The sequence below is a fragment of the Typopeltis vanoorti genome, chromosome 5 (genome assembly GCF_054136105.1).
Source record: "Typopeltis vanoorti isolate ZY-2024b chromosome 5, IOZ_Tvanoo_1.0, whole genome shotgun sequence".
NCBI classification, from domain to species: domain Eukaryota; kingdom Metazoa; phylum Arthropoda; class Arachnida; order Uropygi; family Thelyphonidae; genus Typopeltis; species Typopeltis vanoorti.
Window position 1 is genome coordinate 142,860,315 of NC_143553.1, and position 17,499 is coordinate 142,877,813.

General features: G+C 33.3%; 1 protein-coding gene across 1 annotated transcript in view; it reads right to left on the minus strand.

The window, feature by feature from the left end:
• Positions 1–17,499, minus strand: part of LOC150106893 (peroxidase-like) — a 98,142-nt gene that overhangs the window by 48,350 nt on the left and 32,293 nt on the right. Inside the window, exons 5-6 of the mRNA XM_090393498.1 lie at positions 11,951–12,168; positions 9,765–9,935 (exon numbers count right to left, since the gene is read on the minus strand). Of these exons, the coding sequence (XP_090249624.1) occupies positions 9,765–9,935; positions 11,951–12,168 (389 nt within the window). The remainder of the gene's footprint in view (positions 1–9,764; positions 9,936–11,950; positions 12,169–17,499) is intronic.

A 17,499-nucleotide genomic window follows, 5' to 3' on the forward strand; every position in this document is an offset into this window, starting at 1 on the left:
AGGGAAATCTATAAGAAAACGGAAATATCGAAACCTCATGGGAGATATTCGTATTAGCAATCATCATCATCATCATCACGAACCATGGGCTCACTGCCTGTTGATGTCTGATGCCTGTTTCACTATCTTCTTCCACCTTTCTTTGTCCAGTGCATAGTGTCACAGGTTTTGTATGCCCATTCCAAACCAGTCTTTTATATCGTCTATCCATTCCCTGTATGGTCTACCTCTTCTGTTTAAGCCGTCCAAAATACCAAACATAAATGTCTTTATCTTCCGATCCTCACTCATTCTACAGATGTGTCCAAATAATTGCAGCTTCCGTTTTATGATCGTCTGCATCAGATTCTCTTTTGGTTGTATCTTCCGATAGAGCTCTTCATTTGTGATTTTCTGTACCCATCCTACTCTTAGAATCTCCCTGTAACAAGTTCTTTCAAATGCGAAAATTCTTTTTCTTGATTCCTTATTTATTACCCACGTTTCAGATCCGTACAGTACACCGCTGAAGATGCATGTTTCCAATACTCTTAGTTTTGTTTGCAGACTGATCACTTTACTTTTCCAGATGCTATCCATGGCCTTCAGATTTCTTCTTCCCTTTGCAATCCTGATCTTTATTTCTTTTTTACAGTCTAAGTCATATATCAGTTTACTTCCCAAATATGTAAATTGTTTTACATTTTCTACATCAGTTCCATCCACTTGTATCTTTTGTTTCATGTTCTTCTCACCAAATACCATTGTCTTTGTTTTTTCCAAGTTCATAACAAGTCCAAATCTCTACCCTTCCTCATTTAAAAGTTTCAGTGTTTTTTGTAGTTCTCTTTCGTTTTCTTCAACAATAACAATGTCATCTGCAAATCTCAGATTGTTAATTCCTTTGGCATCTTCCTTCAATTTGTCCATTGCTCTTTCTAAATGTGCGATGAAAATGCTTGGTGATATTGGGTCACCCTATGTATTACCTCTGCTTGTTTTAAACCATTTCCCCAAATCATCACCTATTCTAACTGCTGCAACTGCATTCTGATTATTAGTTTTTTTTATCAATTCCATAGGATTCCAGAACTGCTAATGTCACGTTCTGGTCAATACTGTCAAATGCTTTCTGAAAATCAACAAAGTAAGTATATAAGTTTTTGTTTTTTCTCTTAGCTTTCTCTGCCATTAACCTCATTGTCAAAATCTGTTGAATTGGTTCTATCCTTCCTAAATCCTGCTTGCTCGTCTGCAAGGTATGCTTCCAATTGTGTTCTCAATCTTTCTGTCAATATGATCATCATCACTTTACCAAGGTGACTTATCAAGGCAACTGTTCTATAATTTTTACATACTAGCTTATTTCCTTTCTTGTATAATGTTACTAATATTGATTTCACCCACTCCTCTGGCATTTTCCCTTCTTTCCATACCATATTACATAGTTGGTGCAATTCTGTAACCATACTTTCATCACCATATTTAATCATTTCTCCAGTAATGTTATCGTTACCAGGACTCTTGTTGTGTTTTAGCCGTCCTATTGCTTTTTCTACTTCTCCTCTTAAAATGTCCATATCATGCCCATTACCTGGTGGTGATATCTGCTTTAATTCTTCAGTCAGTTTCCCAATGCTATTTGAATCTAGTTTTTCTTCATATAACTCACTACAGTATCTTGTCCACCGCTGAACAATTTTTTCTTTATTCATCAATACTTTGCCTTTTTCATCTTTAATTGTGGTCTGTTTTGGTTGCCACTTTCTATTAATGGTTCTGATTAGCAATCCTTATAATCCTTATATGGCTTAAAGGGGCGAAGCAAGAATGCTTTTCATCTTCCCCATTATCTGTAGAGAACAGTGTAGGGATAAGGTGTTATTGACCTATTAAAGCTCTGATCATGGCAAGAGGGTAACAGCAATATCTGAGCCTCAGTTAGAATTTCGTTGGCTACAGCATTACCATCCATTACCCTCCAAGGGCATTAATTACCACATCTCAAGGTCGATTCAGCTCCTGATTAGCAATCTTTATAAGGACTGGTTTAAAGGGGAGAAGCAAGAATGCTTTTCATCTTCCCCGTTATCTGTAGAGGACAGTGTAGGGATAACGTGTTATTAAGTTATTAAAACTCTCATCATGGCAGGAGGGTAACAGCAATAGCCGAGCCTCAGTTAGAACTTCATTGGCTACAGCATTGCCATCCATTACCCCCCAAGGATATTGATCACCGCATCTCACGGTCGACCATAATAGACTATAATTAATCTTTCAGACAGTTATTTGGTATGATCAGAAAAGGTGGATAGTTAACTTTAAATTATTAGATTAATTAATCAATTAGTTATTATTAATTATTAACTAAATATTTAATCAATTAATTAGGTAATAAATAAATAATTTGAAAAAATCCTCTAATTTATTTGTCATTTCATTTTATAAAAATAATTTTAATTTTTTTTAAACTTTACATAATTATGAAAGATTAAACCTTGCAGTCCGTCTCACTTTCAGACAAGGTTGACTTTAATACTTATATGCACCAATCAATGACAAACAATTACTTCTCATAGAAATGTTAGTACTCTAAGTGTAAGGTTTGAAATGTTTATTTATTTATTGTATTTTTTTATTTACAATAAACTATAGTGTGCTGGAATATGCAATATGTTTATTGATATCTGATAATTTCGTAGAATTAATGTAAATCTATTTGACGAAATTCGGAGGAGGAAAAAAAGGTTTTAAAGTTATTGAAATGGTAATGATTTTGGGTTTTTGAATTTTTTGTATTACAAAAAAAAAAAAAAAAAAAAACCATGTGTATCTGATGGCAAAAAAAAAAAAAACAGCAAATCAATAAACGCATCGCTCAGTTTCTCTTGCAGTGTACCAAGAATATATACTGTATATATATATATTCAGTTGCTTATTTGTTTTTTGCCACTGGACATGCATGGAAAAATATAAGAACAGACAGCACAGAGTACTACAAACAGTTTATGGACTAACGTCTTTAACACACACACACACACACACACACACACACACACACACACACACACACACACACACACACACACACACACACACACACACACACACACACACACACACACACACACACACACACACAAACTAAGGTCGAAGACCTGTTTTCTCTGACAACAAAAACGAAACAGAGAAGACCCAAAGAAAGAACAAAATAGAGCTCCATTTTACAAGATGGTCTTTGACCTACACGAGGAGCCTGGGAAACCGTAATAAAATTAATAGCGAAAAGGTTGTCGGTGGAACAAAATATGCGTTATTACCGTGATTAAAATGCACAACAGATGTTATAGCGTGACGGAGCGTGATCATGGACGCACGTTAGGGTCCTTATAAAACAGGACTACACTATAGATATAGGTCCCGGTCAAGTGATGGTGCACGTGTCCACAGATTGCACTCGACATTAGAAATGACGTCGCTTCCATCACGAAATAAATAAATTCTGGTTTTGTTACCTGTACTTTCCTAATGGCGTGCTGAACATTTCTTATCAATCACGTGTAGTTTTTTTTTTTTTTTTCCCAGTTAGGGATGAAATTATAATATTTAAATATATCCAAGGATACACTGTATGGTAAAAGTTTTCACCCTACTGGTACTTTTCGTAAAATATATTTAATAATATAAGATTATTAATTAACTGGCTTTTTCATTAAAATAAATATCAGTATTAAATGGAGGAAAATATTAGTAAAATCCTGTTTGCTGGAATCTCAATAGCACATTGGTGAAGTAGCCTAGGAATATGAGAAATAAGCATCCTGCATTTCCCAGCTGTACTAAAGTAGAAAAAAATTCACCTATCTCTATCAAAAAGACTGATTACAAACTCTACATCAGCAATAAACTCCTAATCCTGCTTCTTATCAGACAAATCTTTATGTTGCGCTCCAAAAATCAAGTACCAGATAACAAATGTTAGTTCCACCCAAGCTGAATTTCTCTTTCCTGTGATTCTGAATAAGTGTTGAGCGTAGTAATGTCTATTTTGTCACAAATTGAATTGGAAACATCTGTCTGTTCTAAAGAAAAATCGTCATATAGTTATTTAAATTTTTTTATTTTTTTTGGCTTGAACATGAAAAGCAAAAATGCTTTTCATGTTCCCATTATCTGTAAATCATGTAAGAAAATGTGTGGACGGGGTGTTATTTAGCTATAAGCTCTGGTCATAGCTGGGTAACGGCAATAGCCGAGCCTCAGTTAAAACTTCATTGGCTACAGCATTGCTATTTGTTACTCTGGAAGTTCTAAAAAGGACTTCTCTTCCTCCTCTTTTATCCTCATAAGGACTGGCTTAAAGGGGCGAAGCAAGAATGCTTTTCATCTTCCCCGTTATCTGTATCTGTAGAGGACAGTGTAGGGATAAGGTGTTATTGAGCTATTTAAGCTCTGATCATGTCAGGAGGGTACCAGCAATAGCCGAGCCTCAGTTAGAACTTCATTGGCTACAGCATTACCATCCATTACCCTCCAAGACTATGGTGTTTTTCCTCGCTACCAATTTTATCAAGGGATACCTGTATATTTCAGCCTTTAAAATGTGTACTGCACGCACTTTGTATGCGTGTGAGAGAATCTCACCTACGAAAGACTGAATCACTTCCAAGTTTCGTAAACTGCAATCGTAGATAACAGAATAAAGAGCTGTGATCGCTGTTGTCATATCATGCAACCATTTTCTGTTCATGTTTTAAAATTTATTATTATTATTATACAGAAATCAGGAACTCATCGAAGGTGCATTGATGATTATTGAAATCATGGGCAGGATTGATTTCTCATAAGTTCTCTGACAGTTATTCGAAACTTTCTTTTAAGTTTTTATTAATTCAATTATAAAATAAGATTAGATTTATAATATTTCATCTTCTTGTTTAAATTTTTATGGGAATATGAGGTTTTTAAACTCTTTGTTGATAATTATAATATACACCAAATAGAAGTTCATTTATAAAAAATACAACCCTCTGACATACAAGTGATTTTCTGTCGGAGAAATTGAATCAATCGACCGTGAGATGCGGTGATGATTCATTCAATCCAATACCCTTGGAGGGTAATGGATGGCAATGCTGTAGCCAATGAAATTCTAACTGAGGCTCGGCTGTTGCTGTTACCCTCCTGCCATGATCAGAGCTTTAATAGCTCAATAACTTTATCCCTACACTGTCCTCTACAGATAACGAGGAAGATGAAAAGCATTCTTGCTTCGCCCCTTTAAGCCAGTCCTTATAAGGACTATAAGGATTTTGTTTCTTTGTGTATGACAGGAAGTTTTCCCATCATTCTGGGTTCGGTATTTCTTGATCACGCTTTAATATAAAGAGTTTTTTTTCTTTAGTGAATTTATTTTTGAGCAAGAAGATAATCAGTGGTAACATAAAAATCTCTTTCAAAGAAATCGAGTGGGATGATTTCCAAGAGTTTGCACATATAAAAAATTAATAAAAATACATTTTTCTGACAAGTATAAAAGCGACAGGAATACGCTGACTGCATAACAAACACTGCAAAATTCAAAAAAAAAAAAAAAAAAAAAAACAGAAACTGCTAAGACTTGACATGCCATAACCGGGTAAATTGTGAGGCTTATATATTTTTTCTTTCAATTGCACTTTCTTAATACTAAAAATTAATGAAAATATATAATTTTTGTTTTATTTAATATTTATCCCCCTATTATTCTGCATGTCTTCGCTGGAAACAATACGACCATCGGATTGGATTCTATCATCCTCTGGCAACCAAGTCTCAGTAATGGCATGCTAAGAAATCCCTGTTTATTGTTGATTTTTCTGAAATCAGTAACACGGTTAGTCAAGAGTGAACATCCTTGATGAAAATTCAAGCAACTCTTACAACCTGATCCATTGAAATAAGTAGCTGACTTGATTTCTGAACTATTTTCCCATCCACACAGCTGTTGTCACCATTTCTCCTGTTTGACAAAAATAATACTATTAATCCTAGGGTTATCCCTTACATACACACCACTTACTTTCACCCACTTTATTTTCACTTTGTAGGTGATAAGATAGCCTATTCCTAAAAAGAAAAATCCAAGTCATCCATGAAACTATTGCAGTACATTTCTTTCGCTTCAGAACTCTCAAAAATAATGGCAAAGCTCATCATCGCCACTTGGAGTCTCAACAATTGCTTAGTAATTGCCGACATGGATTCCACGACTCTCAGACTGCAGCAAATCTCCTTGCTAACCAAAATAAGCGATGATAATGTTTGAAGAAAATCATATTTTGATATTTCCAATCCATTTCTTTGAGTCTGGCATGTCGGATTTCTTGTCAAGCTATATCTTACGGTTTCCTTCCTGCCCTTTGTGAGTGGACTGCCAACTTTCACTCTGATCGCTCTTCAGATTTTTTCATCAATGCTTCAGTACCCCAGGGCTCTGTGATTGCATACAAACTGTTCCTCCTATCCTAGTTTCCGGGTGAAAAAAAACCCTACCTCCATATGAGACCGGCTAACTCACCTTTAGTCGAAAGAGACCAGATAAAGGATCCTCACGTCACTGACGGGAATCGAACCCAGGTGTTTCCGACCAAAGGGCTCCGTCTATACTGACTGAGCTACGGAGGTTTTAGTGAATCTCAATGTTATTAATACACAATCCTGTCTTATTTCACTCTACTTCAATTTCGATATTTTGATTGCCAACTAGGACCGCTTTCTCCTCTTGAGTTGACTTTCACACCTAGCCTATATCGTCTGTGTACGAACACATCACATCCATAACCTCTTCGGCCTCTAAAAAAAAAAAGCTTGGTATTGATCACCACCATTTTTCCAACCAAAGCAGGTACATTTGAAATCGATAAATGTGATACTTGACTTTTTTATATTGTGTTATAAATAGCAGTAAATAGCTAACGTATGAAATAAAAGGAAGAAAAAGATGACATCGTTTAATATTAAATTTAAATAATATAATATAATATTAAATTGAATTTAAACAAGTAATACAAAATTTGCATTTAAACTAATAATTTAAAAGGACTGGCTAGATGGGCGAAGCAAGAATGCTTTTCATATTCCCCGTTATCTGTAGAGAACAGTGTAAGGATAGGGTGTTATTGAGCTATATAAAGCTCTGATCATGGCAAGAGGGTAGCAGCAATAGCCGAGCCTCAGTTAGAACTTCATTGGCATAACATTGCCATTTATTACCCTCCCTGGATACCCATTTTAGTCGCCTCGTACGACATGCATGAGCTACATTGGGGCTATTCTTATCGCAAAGTGTGCAAATGCGATTTTTAGAATATTCGAATTATTATTTTACAAATCGAAAATAAATTATAAAAATTAAAATCTTAATATCTTTTTAGCTTTTTTTTTGTTTTTAAATAATAATTTAAAAAAAAGGAAATTAAAAAATAAAATAACGTCAATGCCTTGTATTAAAGACAAGGTACTCAAATGGCTTGAAATTCTATAACTTTTTGAAATCAAGCATTTGTCGTCTCTTTAATCTGTTTGTCACCGTATTTGATTTTAAAACTTCACTATGTCTGATAAATAAACATTTATATGGCATAGAATTCTTATGACACCATAAAAACATCTGAGTAAAAATTGACTACGGTATTATTTCTAAATCAGATCGCTAGTTGTCAGAACAGAATAATTCTATCAAAAATAAAATTTTTCCAAAAACTGTCAATAAAATAATGAGGGTCAGAAATATTAACCTTTCGCTGTCACTGGTGACTTTGTCAACGATATTACTTATACCCAACAGTGACACTTTAATTTATATATATATATATATATATATATATATAATTTATTCATTTATTTTATATTTTAAATAAACATAAACACTGTGTATTATTCCCAGAATTACACAAAACTATTATGTTTTTGTACAGGAAAATATTGGAGTAAGAGTTTAATGCAGCGTACTTCGATCATTTTATAGGAAAACTGTAGACTTCAATGCTGAAAACATCAACGTTGTCTAATTTCGCACAAAACAAAATATAAGTGTCAAATAATATAATATTATTTTTATTATATTATATTACTTTTATGTAATATTATTTATTATAATAGTAAATTTATTTAAAAATTTAATAGGTTGATAATTAAAAATTATTATATCATTTATTTTTCTTTCTTTTTATTTAAAACTTTTAAATAATTTTAATTATTTTTTAAGTTATAATTATTTTTCATAGTTATTATAAATTATTCTTATTTTAAATTTAGATTCTTAAAATTTAAATATGTTTAGTTTCATTTAAAATAATTTCTTATATGATCAAATACAGGGCGGCTGGCCCATTATTACTAGGATGTATTCTGCTGCACATGCAATCGCAATTAGTCATTTTTTCTTTATTTAATTACCTTTTCAAAATATCTCTCTCGACAGTACATGAAATGTGTCATTAGGACAGAGGAATAGGAACTCTTCCAGATATGTAAATGATTAAACTGCAGATAACCTGTACCAACTACAGGCAAGGACATTGTATTTCACAGATGATACTTTCTTCGTAATTACCGTGAAGTTTCTCCACCGAATTACTACATCGTCACGCTGCCCAAAGGTGACGCTTCACGACAGGTTTTTAAACTAATCTACTCCTAGCACCTAATGCCTTATAGTATAGTACGACTGTGCTGTCTTTGCCTCTAAACTAAGGCAAGAATTATAACCCAGACTGCAATTCGAAAAATTTCTTATGGAAACTTTTATTCAAATTGTTGCAAGGTGAATTTATAAAATTATATTTTATTAACATAAAATATAAAATTGTATAGATGTTATTAATTATTAATCATTTAATAATTATGAATATATTAATATAAAATTATAAAATGTACTATTTTTGAAAATGTTTTTGTAATAATGTATATGATAATATATAAATACATTTATGTGATATATAAACCAATGATAATTTTTTTTACAATAAATTATAATATTTTTCCGAAACCATTTTCTCTTCCCAAGTATGGTTTGCAATTTAAAAATAAATATTTAAATAAACGTGAATGCATAGTTTTATATTTTCTGTCCTTGTATAAAGTTATATAGAAATTCTGCTTTGTTATTCGTGTAAACACTGACCAGCATTGTGTGTGTGTGTGTGTGTGTGTGTGTGTGTGTGTGTGTGTGTGTGTGTGTGTGTGTGTGTGTGTGTGTGTGTGTGTGTGTGTGTGTGTGTGTGTGTGTGTGTGTGTGTGTGTGTGTGTGTGTGAATAAAGATCTTTTGTTGCGTTATTTGGTTGGCCTTGACATTGAGAGGAAGATAAAATGAGATTTATAAATTTCATTTAATTAGTGACTATAAAAGAATTTAAATAGATGTGTGAACGGATTAATACGATTAATCAAGTCGGTTGTAACCGAAACGCCAATCATGAACTAATATTAGTTCATGGTTGCATTTCATGGTTGGGTCGCTGATAGCTGACCCAAGGCTATTAGTGATTTTAAATAGGCATCTGGGGGGAGATATTGCAGAAGATTGTAATAACCATTCAGCAATGTTACTTTATTAATCGTAATTAATTCTAAATAATTAGAAATTAATAATAATAATAATAATAATAATAATAATAATAATAATAATTATTATTATTATTATTATTATTATTATTATATTTCTTTTTTTTTTTCATTTATTTCATTTTTTGTAGCTTAAGAAATCATTTCACTCCAAGACTATCAATTGTGAAGAACTTACCTAAAGAAGGTGCAGCTCGAGTCATATCATGATCCAACATTTGACCCCATGCAGCTACCATGTTGCAAACGCCGAAATCATGTTCACTCTCATCGTGATGAAGCACAAGACTGCAGACTCGTGGACTCGGCAATCGCGACCCATCGTACGAAGAGCGAGGAGCAGAAATGCCTGCGTATAAGAAATTATATTGGGGATCTTTTTTCATGTCCTCAATAGAAACAAACTTTTGATAAATGCAGTGGCAAAAATGTAATTATAACTTACTGAACTGCTCTTAATTTTTGTTTACACAGAATATAAGATTACTTTTATGAGCAATAAAATATACTTACACTTTTAAATTATATGACAATATAACAAAAATTCTTATCTAATCACACTACGAGATAAACCCATCCTTATTTTTCGCATTTGCTTTTAAATATGGATAAATACAAGAATGTAATTTTCGATTTGTTCTATAATACTCTCTAATTTTTAAATAAATCTTGTTAATCTAATATTCCCTCATAATTTTAATTAAAATTTTAATACTTTATGAAAAATTTAGCTTTTTTTCAAAATAAACTCTCGCACACCATTTTATTTGATCGATGTATTGATTAGTTTTTTTAGTATTAGACTATAGCAAGTGAAGAAAAAGTCCTTTTTAGGACTTCCAGGGTAACAAATGGCAATGCTGTAGCCAATGAAGTTTTAACTGAGGCTCGGCTATTGCCATTACCCAGCCATGACTAGAGCTTTTTAGCTCAATAACACTCCATCCACACAGATGCTCTTCATTCAGATGACGGGATAAAGAGGCAAGGACTCAGTCCATCGCCCAGTTCTTTTAAGAACTTAAGAACTAGCAGGCGGTTGGTGATGGGAATAAATAATTTATTTGACCTTGGAGGGTAATGGATGGCAATGCTGTAGCTAATGAAGTTCTGAGGCTCGGCTATTGCTCTTACTCTCCTGCCATGATCAGAGCTTTAATTGCTCAATAATACCTTATCCATACATTGTCCTCTACAGATAACGGGAATATAAAAAGCATTCTTGCTTCGCCCCTTTAAGCCAGTCCTTATAAGAACTATATAAGCAGGCGGTTGTGAAACAGGGGATTGATTCATTCAATCCAACCCTTGGAGGGTGATGGATGGCAATGCTGTAGCCAATAGTTCTAACTGAGGCTCGTCTATTGCTGTTACCCTCATGTCATAGATCAGAGCTTTAATAGCTCAACAACACCCTATCCCTACACTGTCCTCTACAGATAACGGGGAAGATGAAAAGCATTCTTGCTTCGCCCCTTTAAGCCAGTTCTTATAAGAACTATATAAGCAGGCGGTTATGGACGGTCTACCAGGGGAAGTCCTTTTCAGGACCTCCAGGGTAGCTGATGGCAATGCCAGTGAAGTTTTAACTGAGGTTACCCAGCCATGACTAGAGCTTTTAGCTCAATAACATCCAATCCACAAAGATTCTATTCATTCAGATGACGGGATAAATAGTCAAGGACTCAGTCCATCACCCAGTTCTTTTAAGAACTTAAGCAGGCGGTTGTGAGAAGATTAATCGACCATGAGATGCGGTGATTAATAATACCCTTGGAGGGTAATGGATGGCAATGCTGTAGACAATGAAGTTCTAACTGAGGCTCAGCTGTTGCTGTTACCCTCCTGCCATGATCTGAGCTTTAATAGCTCAATAACACCTTATCCCTACACTGTCCTCTACAGATAACGGGGAAGATGAAAAGCATTCTTGCTTCGCCCCTTTATACCAGTTAAGGACTATAAGGAAGCAGGCCAAATAAAACATGAAGTATTTTTTACTTGATGTGTGAATTTTTAAGTGTAATAAACTGAAAATTCAAATAGATAGCGGATCAAGTGGTGTTTTATGGTAAAACAAAATGGTGTTTAAATATGAATCTTTTATTCTAATTTAATGTTAATTTGATTAATTTCTAATATTCTTATTACGGTGGTATGGATTTTTAATTGCAAATGAGAATATTCCGATATTCATTGTCAATAAACAATATATACTAATATTGCTAGAAAAACGTTATGAATAATAAATCTTTTTTATTATTTCATCTTCCGGGTGTATAATACGAAGGGGAAAACAAATTTTACTCAAAGGAAAAAGAAGAAAAATATTAAAACAAAAAGTCTTTATATGAACAAACTTACCATCTGCATATTCTGGAGGAATAAATCTAATCATTGCTGATCTTGAACTTCCCCATGAAGGGTTATCAAGATTGTTACACATTCCAGTAAGAGTTCTGTAGCGACTGATCTCGCATTTTACGGGTTGAAGGAAAGTTGGGCAGATTTCTTTAATGGCCGTTTTAGTTGTGTCTATTTGGGGTAAACCATGAGCGATTGCATCATACGATAGGTCAAACCTAAAGAAATAAAAAAAGATGAAGTAGTTTCATTTTATATGTGATATATTAAATGCTTCGTACACGTTTTAATGGTGAAACAGTCGTTTTCTTTCGAGAGAATACTTTCATAATTAAAATGAGATTATTTCAAAATCACACAATCAGCGAGCGTCCTCATGTGTTCATTTAAAGAAACTTCAAACTTTTTTTCGCAAATGAGCGTAGATGCTAATCACTCGACCAAACAGGCCAGCATAGATTATTTTATTTAAAAAAAATAGAATTTTCCGTGAGAGTATTATTTGATCCAGTCGATTTTATCTTATTAAAAAATTATTTCAAGCAAGAATTCGATCTCTAATTCTCCCCGCTATAAAACAGGCCTTATATGCGCTCTATTCATTAAATTCCTAATCGTGATTTGCAAAATAAAATTTAGTGAAAAAAAAAAAAAAAGTAGGCGAAACGTCAAGTTTATTCACGATCTCTTATACATTCAATATAAGCCATTGCGTGATTCATTGATTACGCTGACCTATAAAACATCCTGACTTTCACTATCGAAACAACAACAACAACAACAACAAAAAACAAAACAAACAAATAGATCGTGCTAACTATTTAGTCCGATCACGTTAGCAGTATTGAACTTTGTTTATGTAAAAGAAACATGAAAGGATAGCTGACACACAATCTTGTTAACGACTCTAATATTACAGAGAAAGAGATGTGCTGTTTAAATAGTTTGACCTCATAATTAAATAGTCATAACTGTAACTAGTAAATGCGATAAGTTACAATTATGATCAAAGCATAGACAATTGAGAAGAGTTGAAATGCAAAATGTCACTTGCCAAACGATTGTAAAAACTTGCGCTGATTGGCTGATGGCTCGCACGTATACTTCTCTTTAATATTCACTACAGATGCCGACTATATGCTGCCTGGAGTAGTGTTTCAAAAAAGAAGCAATATGTGTTACAAAAAATATTTTGAAATTAATTTGTTTTAACTTAATAAGATCTGCAATTCACAGATTTTGGTTTCGAAAAGTTATTTTACTGTATCATACGTACTTAGCTCAATGATGATTAAAGTGCTTCCTATCGGTGTTTTGATGTACTAAACTCAATCAAGTGGAAATCAGAATTTTAAAAAAATTTTTTTATTGCATATTTCGTCCCCCCACTTTCCGATGTCTGCTATTTTGTTCATGGCAGTCTAATTTCAATTTCTGTCTGATAAAGATATAGCGTCTACTTTTTTTTAAAAAGGAAAATATTTATGATGTATCTTTAGTGTACATGTTAACAATTCTAGGTGCAAATGAAAAAGTGTTAGGGGATTTATTTATTTATTTTTAATTTGACACACAATAAACAACTCCAAGGAAAACTGCATGTAATTCGTCCAACTGTGTATAATTCATTACCATACAACTTAATAATTTTGTGTCTGTTATTTATTCATTAATAAGCAGATAGTAACTTGACAATTTTTATTACATGAAACTTTACCTGCCGAGTCTCCGAATTTTAATTTTTAAACGATGATCGTGTAAATTAGATGCGACAGATTTCTATGGAAGGTTCTTACTCCTAAAGCAATCGTTATTATTACCAAACAACAGTGCAAGTTAATTCTGTTTTATTAATTTATTACTAACACATAAATGCAGGTGGATATTACAACTGTAATACATCACTAAAATAAAATAAAAACATTAAATTTCTTGTGTAAGCATTGTTTGATTAAATTACTAGTTATAATAATTAATTCACGAGGATATATCACTAAATTTTCTGCTGAAAAACACCCATGTTTCAATCAAAACATTATTTGTCATTGTAAGCGTATATTATACGGATTTTTATGCATCAATTTTATTTCTGTATAAAATCTTGGTCTGTATTAAATTGGGTTTTGGGGAACATTATTTATCATAAAAACAGAATAAAATATTTATTTTTTAATGAAAAAAAAAACATAAAAACCTGACACTATAGCCATCTATGGAACAGTTGACGAACTACTATGTTATTCAGATAATTAGGTTAAGTATATCAATTTGAGTAAGTAAAGCTGGGGGAGAAAGAATCTGAATTTGCAGTGCACATAATATCAATATATACTTTAACGTCTATTTTTGAAGCTTTGCAGTATTCGATTCTGTTATTTATTCTTTGGGGAGGAAAAAAAATATTTTGATGTCGCCCTTTTTTATTTACTCGCCTTTATTATGTGATATTATATATTATATATATTATATAAAAAAAACTTATATTTTATGATAGCAGAACTGCTGAAAGAATTTTTTTCCCGATGATAAATTAACGTATATTTCCATGGAAGTTTTCTGTTAATCCTTGAAAATGATGCTATTGCAAGAAGATGAAGCTAGGTTAAATGACTCCTCGTTTTTTTTTTTTCTTATAAGGACTGGCTTAAAGGGGCGAAGCAAGAATGCTTTTCATATTCCCCGTTATCTGTAGAGGACAGTGTAGGGATAAGGTGTTATTGAGCAATTAAAGCTCTGATCATGGCAGGAGGGTAACAGCAATAGCCGAACCTCAGTTAGAACTTCATTGGCTACAGCATTGCCATCCATTACCCTCCAAGGGTATTGGATTGAATGAATCAATCACCACATCTCACGGTCGATTGATTCATTCTATCTATACCCTGACTCCTCGTGACTCCTCGTTTCTCTTAATCTCCTTTATTAAATAAAAAGACTATAAGAAAATATAAAAGGTGTATACTTAAATATAAAGAGCTAATAGGCTCATAATAGGCTCATTTCGGCGATATAAACATTATTTAAATTAAGGGGATATTAAATCCCACATTGTTTTAAAACCGAATAAGAAACTCTAAGATTGGAATCCGAGAGTTTAATTTAAGTAATTATATATAAGTAACTTAATAGCTGCACCTGTTTGACAACTCGTATAGCAGAGTATAAGTTCTTTTAGCTATACCCTTTGGTATTAATTTGGTCTAGCTACTCGCTGATGAAGCCGCAATAAAGGCTGAATCCGGTCTGGGTAGTGACCTCCCACCACAACAACCTCCCACTATAACAGCAAACATTTCCTAGGAAATGTGTTTTACATTATGGAAAATACCAAGAATAGCGATCAGAACTTTACCACCTTTGCTGCGAGTTGCCCGAGTTTGTACTACGTACTTGAGTCACTTGCATTAGCTCACGCTAGTGATCGCCGATACTTTTATAGTTTACTATATTCGGCATGAAACTCTCTGATTCCAATCTTAGAGTTTCTTATTCGGTTTTAAAACAATGTGGGATTTAATATCCCCTTAATTTAAATATAAAATGTGTTATAATGAATTAATGGTTATTATAAAAAATTATTTATTGAATTTATTTGATTATACAATGAATTAATGGTTATTATTCTAAAAAAAATAATTTATTGAATTTATTTGATTATGTATAATCCAATGAAATATTGTAATAAAAGTAAATTACTGTAATAATTACTAGTAACAACTTCTCCCGTAGTCCTAAATGAACCGTTGGGTCATTCATGGAGATGGTAGGTGATAGTCTTTGCTAGCCTCCTCCAGTCGTCTCGGTCTCTTGTTCTTGATGTCAGCTGAGAAAGGGAGGAATTTGTCCATTTTTTTGATGTTATCAGTCCATTTTAATCGAGGTCTTCCCCTACCCCTTGATCCCAGAATGATTCCTTCTAGTGCTTGCTTTGGAATGCCATTAGCCCTCTCCACATGTAAGAACCATTTCGCCTGCCTTCTTCTGATGACTGTCAGAATATTTTCCCTTTTTCTCCCGTCTATTGAATCAATCAGTTTTCGGACATTTTCATTGGTTTCGTGAGCGGCATAGGGAATTCTCAAAAGTCTTCTGTAAGTTTTCATTTTGAAAGACAGGTGTCTCCTCTCATCTTCCTTCAATAAAGTCCAGGCCTCACAACCATACAAGAGGACAGAATTCACCAAGGTGTCAATTAGTCTTAGTCTGGTTGTGATTGGTTTTAATTGGTTTTAAACAATGGTTTTAACTTCTGTAGGGCCACGGTTTCCTTAGCAATTCGGTATTTAATGTCGGTTTTTGAACGACCATCTTAACTCAACGTGCTACCTAGATAAGTGAACTTCTTTACATTCTCAATTTGCTTATTGCCAATTTGAATCTTTAAGAATTCAATATCTGATTTTGAGGTTATCATTGTTTTTGTTTTTTGTAGGTTTATGTATAATCCATATTGTTTTAATGTTCCGAAAACACAGCTGGTTATCTCTTGTAATTCTTCTTCACTTTCTGCCAGAAGATCGATATCGTCAGCGAAACGTAAGTTATTTATTCTTAGTCTGCCTACTACTATTCCAGTGTCATATTCATAAAGAGCTTCATCTATGACATATTCCAGAAAACAATTAAAAAGAAGAGGAGACAAGATGCATCCCTGTTTTACCCCCCGTTCTGCAGGGAACGGTTCACTGCTGTAATTTTTAATTTCAATTCTCATATCAGATGAGGAATAAAGAGATTTAATAATCCTAATGATTTTGTTGTCAATACCATAATGTTCTAAAATTTTCCATAATGCCTCGTGCCATATTGAGTCAAAAGCTTTTTGAAGGTCTAAAAAGCTGTGACAGATTATTTTGTTATGTTCTATGTATTTTTCGCCTGGTATGTGTATTGTAAAAATATGGTCAATTGTACTTCTGGAAACCTGCTTGTTCATCTGACTGTCTGCTTTCTATTTTCTTTTCGATTCTTGACAATAGTATTTTTAACAGGATTTTGCTTGGATGACTAATAAGGCTTATTGTTCTATAGTTGCTACATTTATTGATGTTTCTATTTTCAGGAATAGGTAAAAGGACAGAAGTCCGCCAATTAGAAGGCCAAGTCTTTGTGTTCCATACGTCCTGGAATAAATTTAGCAAGGTGTCTATGATAATGTCATCTCCTTCGCGTATCAGTTCCACTGTGACACCATCACTTCGCGGTGATTTTCCTATTTTTGAGGAACTAACTGCTGCAATAACTTGTTTTAATATCGGGTAATCTCCTTCCTCCGAACCTCTTGGCAAAATTCCGTCCAAAATATCATCAGTCAGTTGAGGGTCTTCTTGAAAAAGTTTGGTTGCGTAACATTTCCATCTATCAACTATTTTCTGGTTATCCGTGATAGGAGTTCCATCTTCATCTTGTATGCTCCAATTAATTGCGGTAAAAATATGGTTAACTTATTGATAATTTGAAAGCACTTTTAGAATTATTTTTATTTAAGTCCTCTTCTATATTTTTGCATTCATCCAATATCCATAAGTTTCTAGCATGTTTGATTTCTT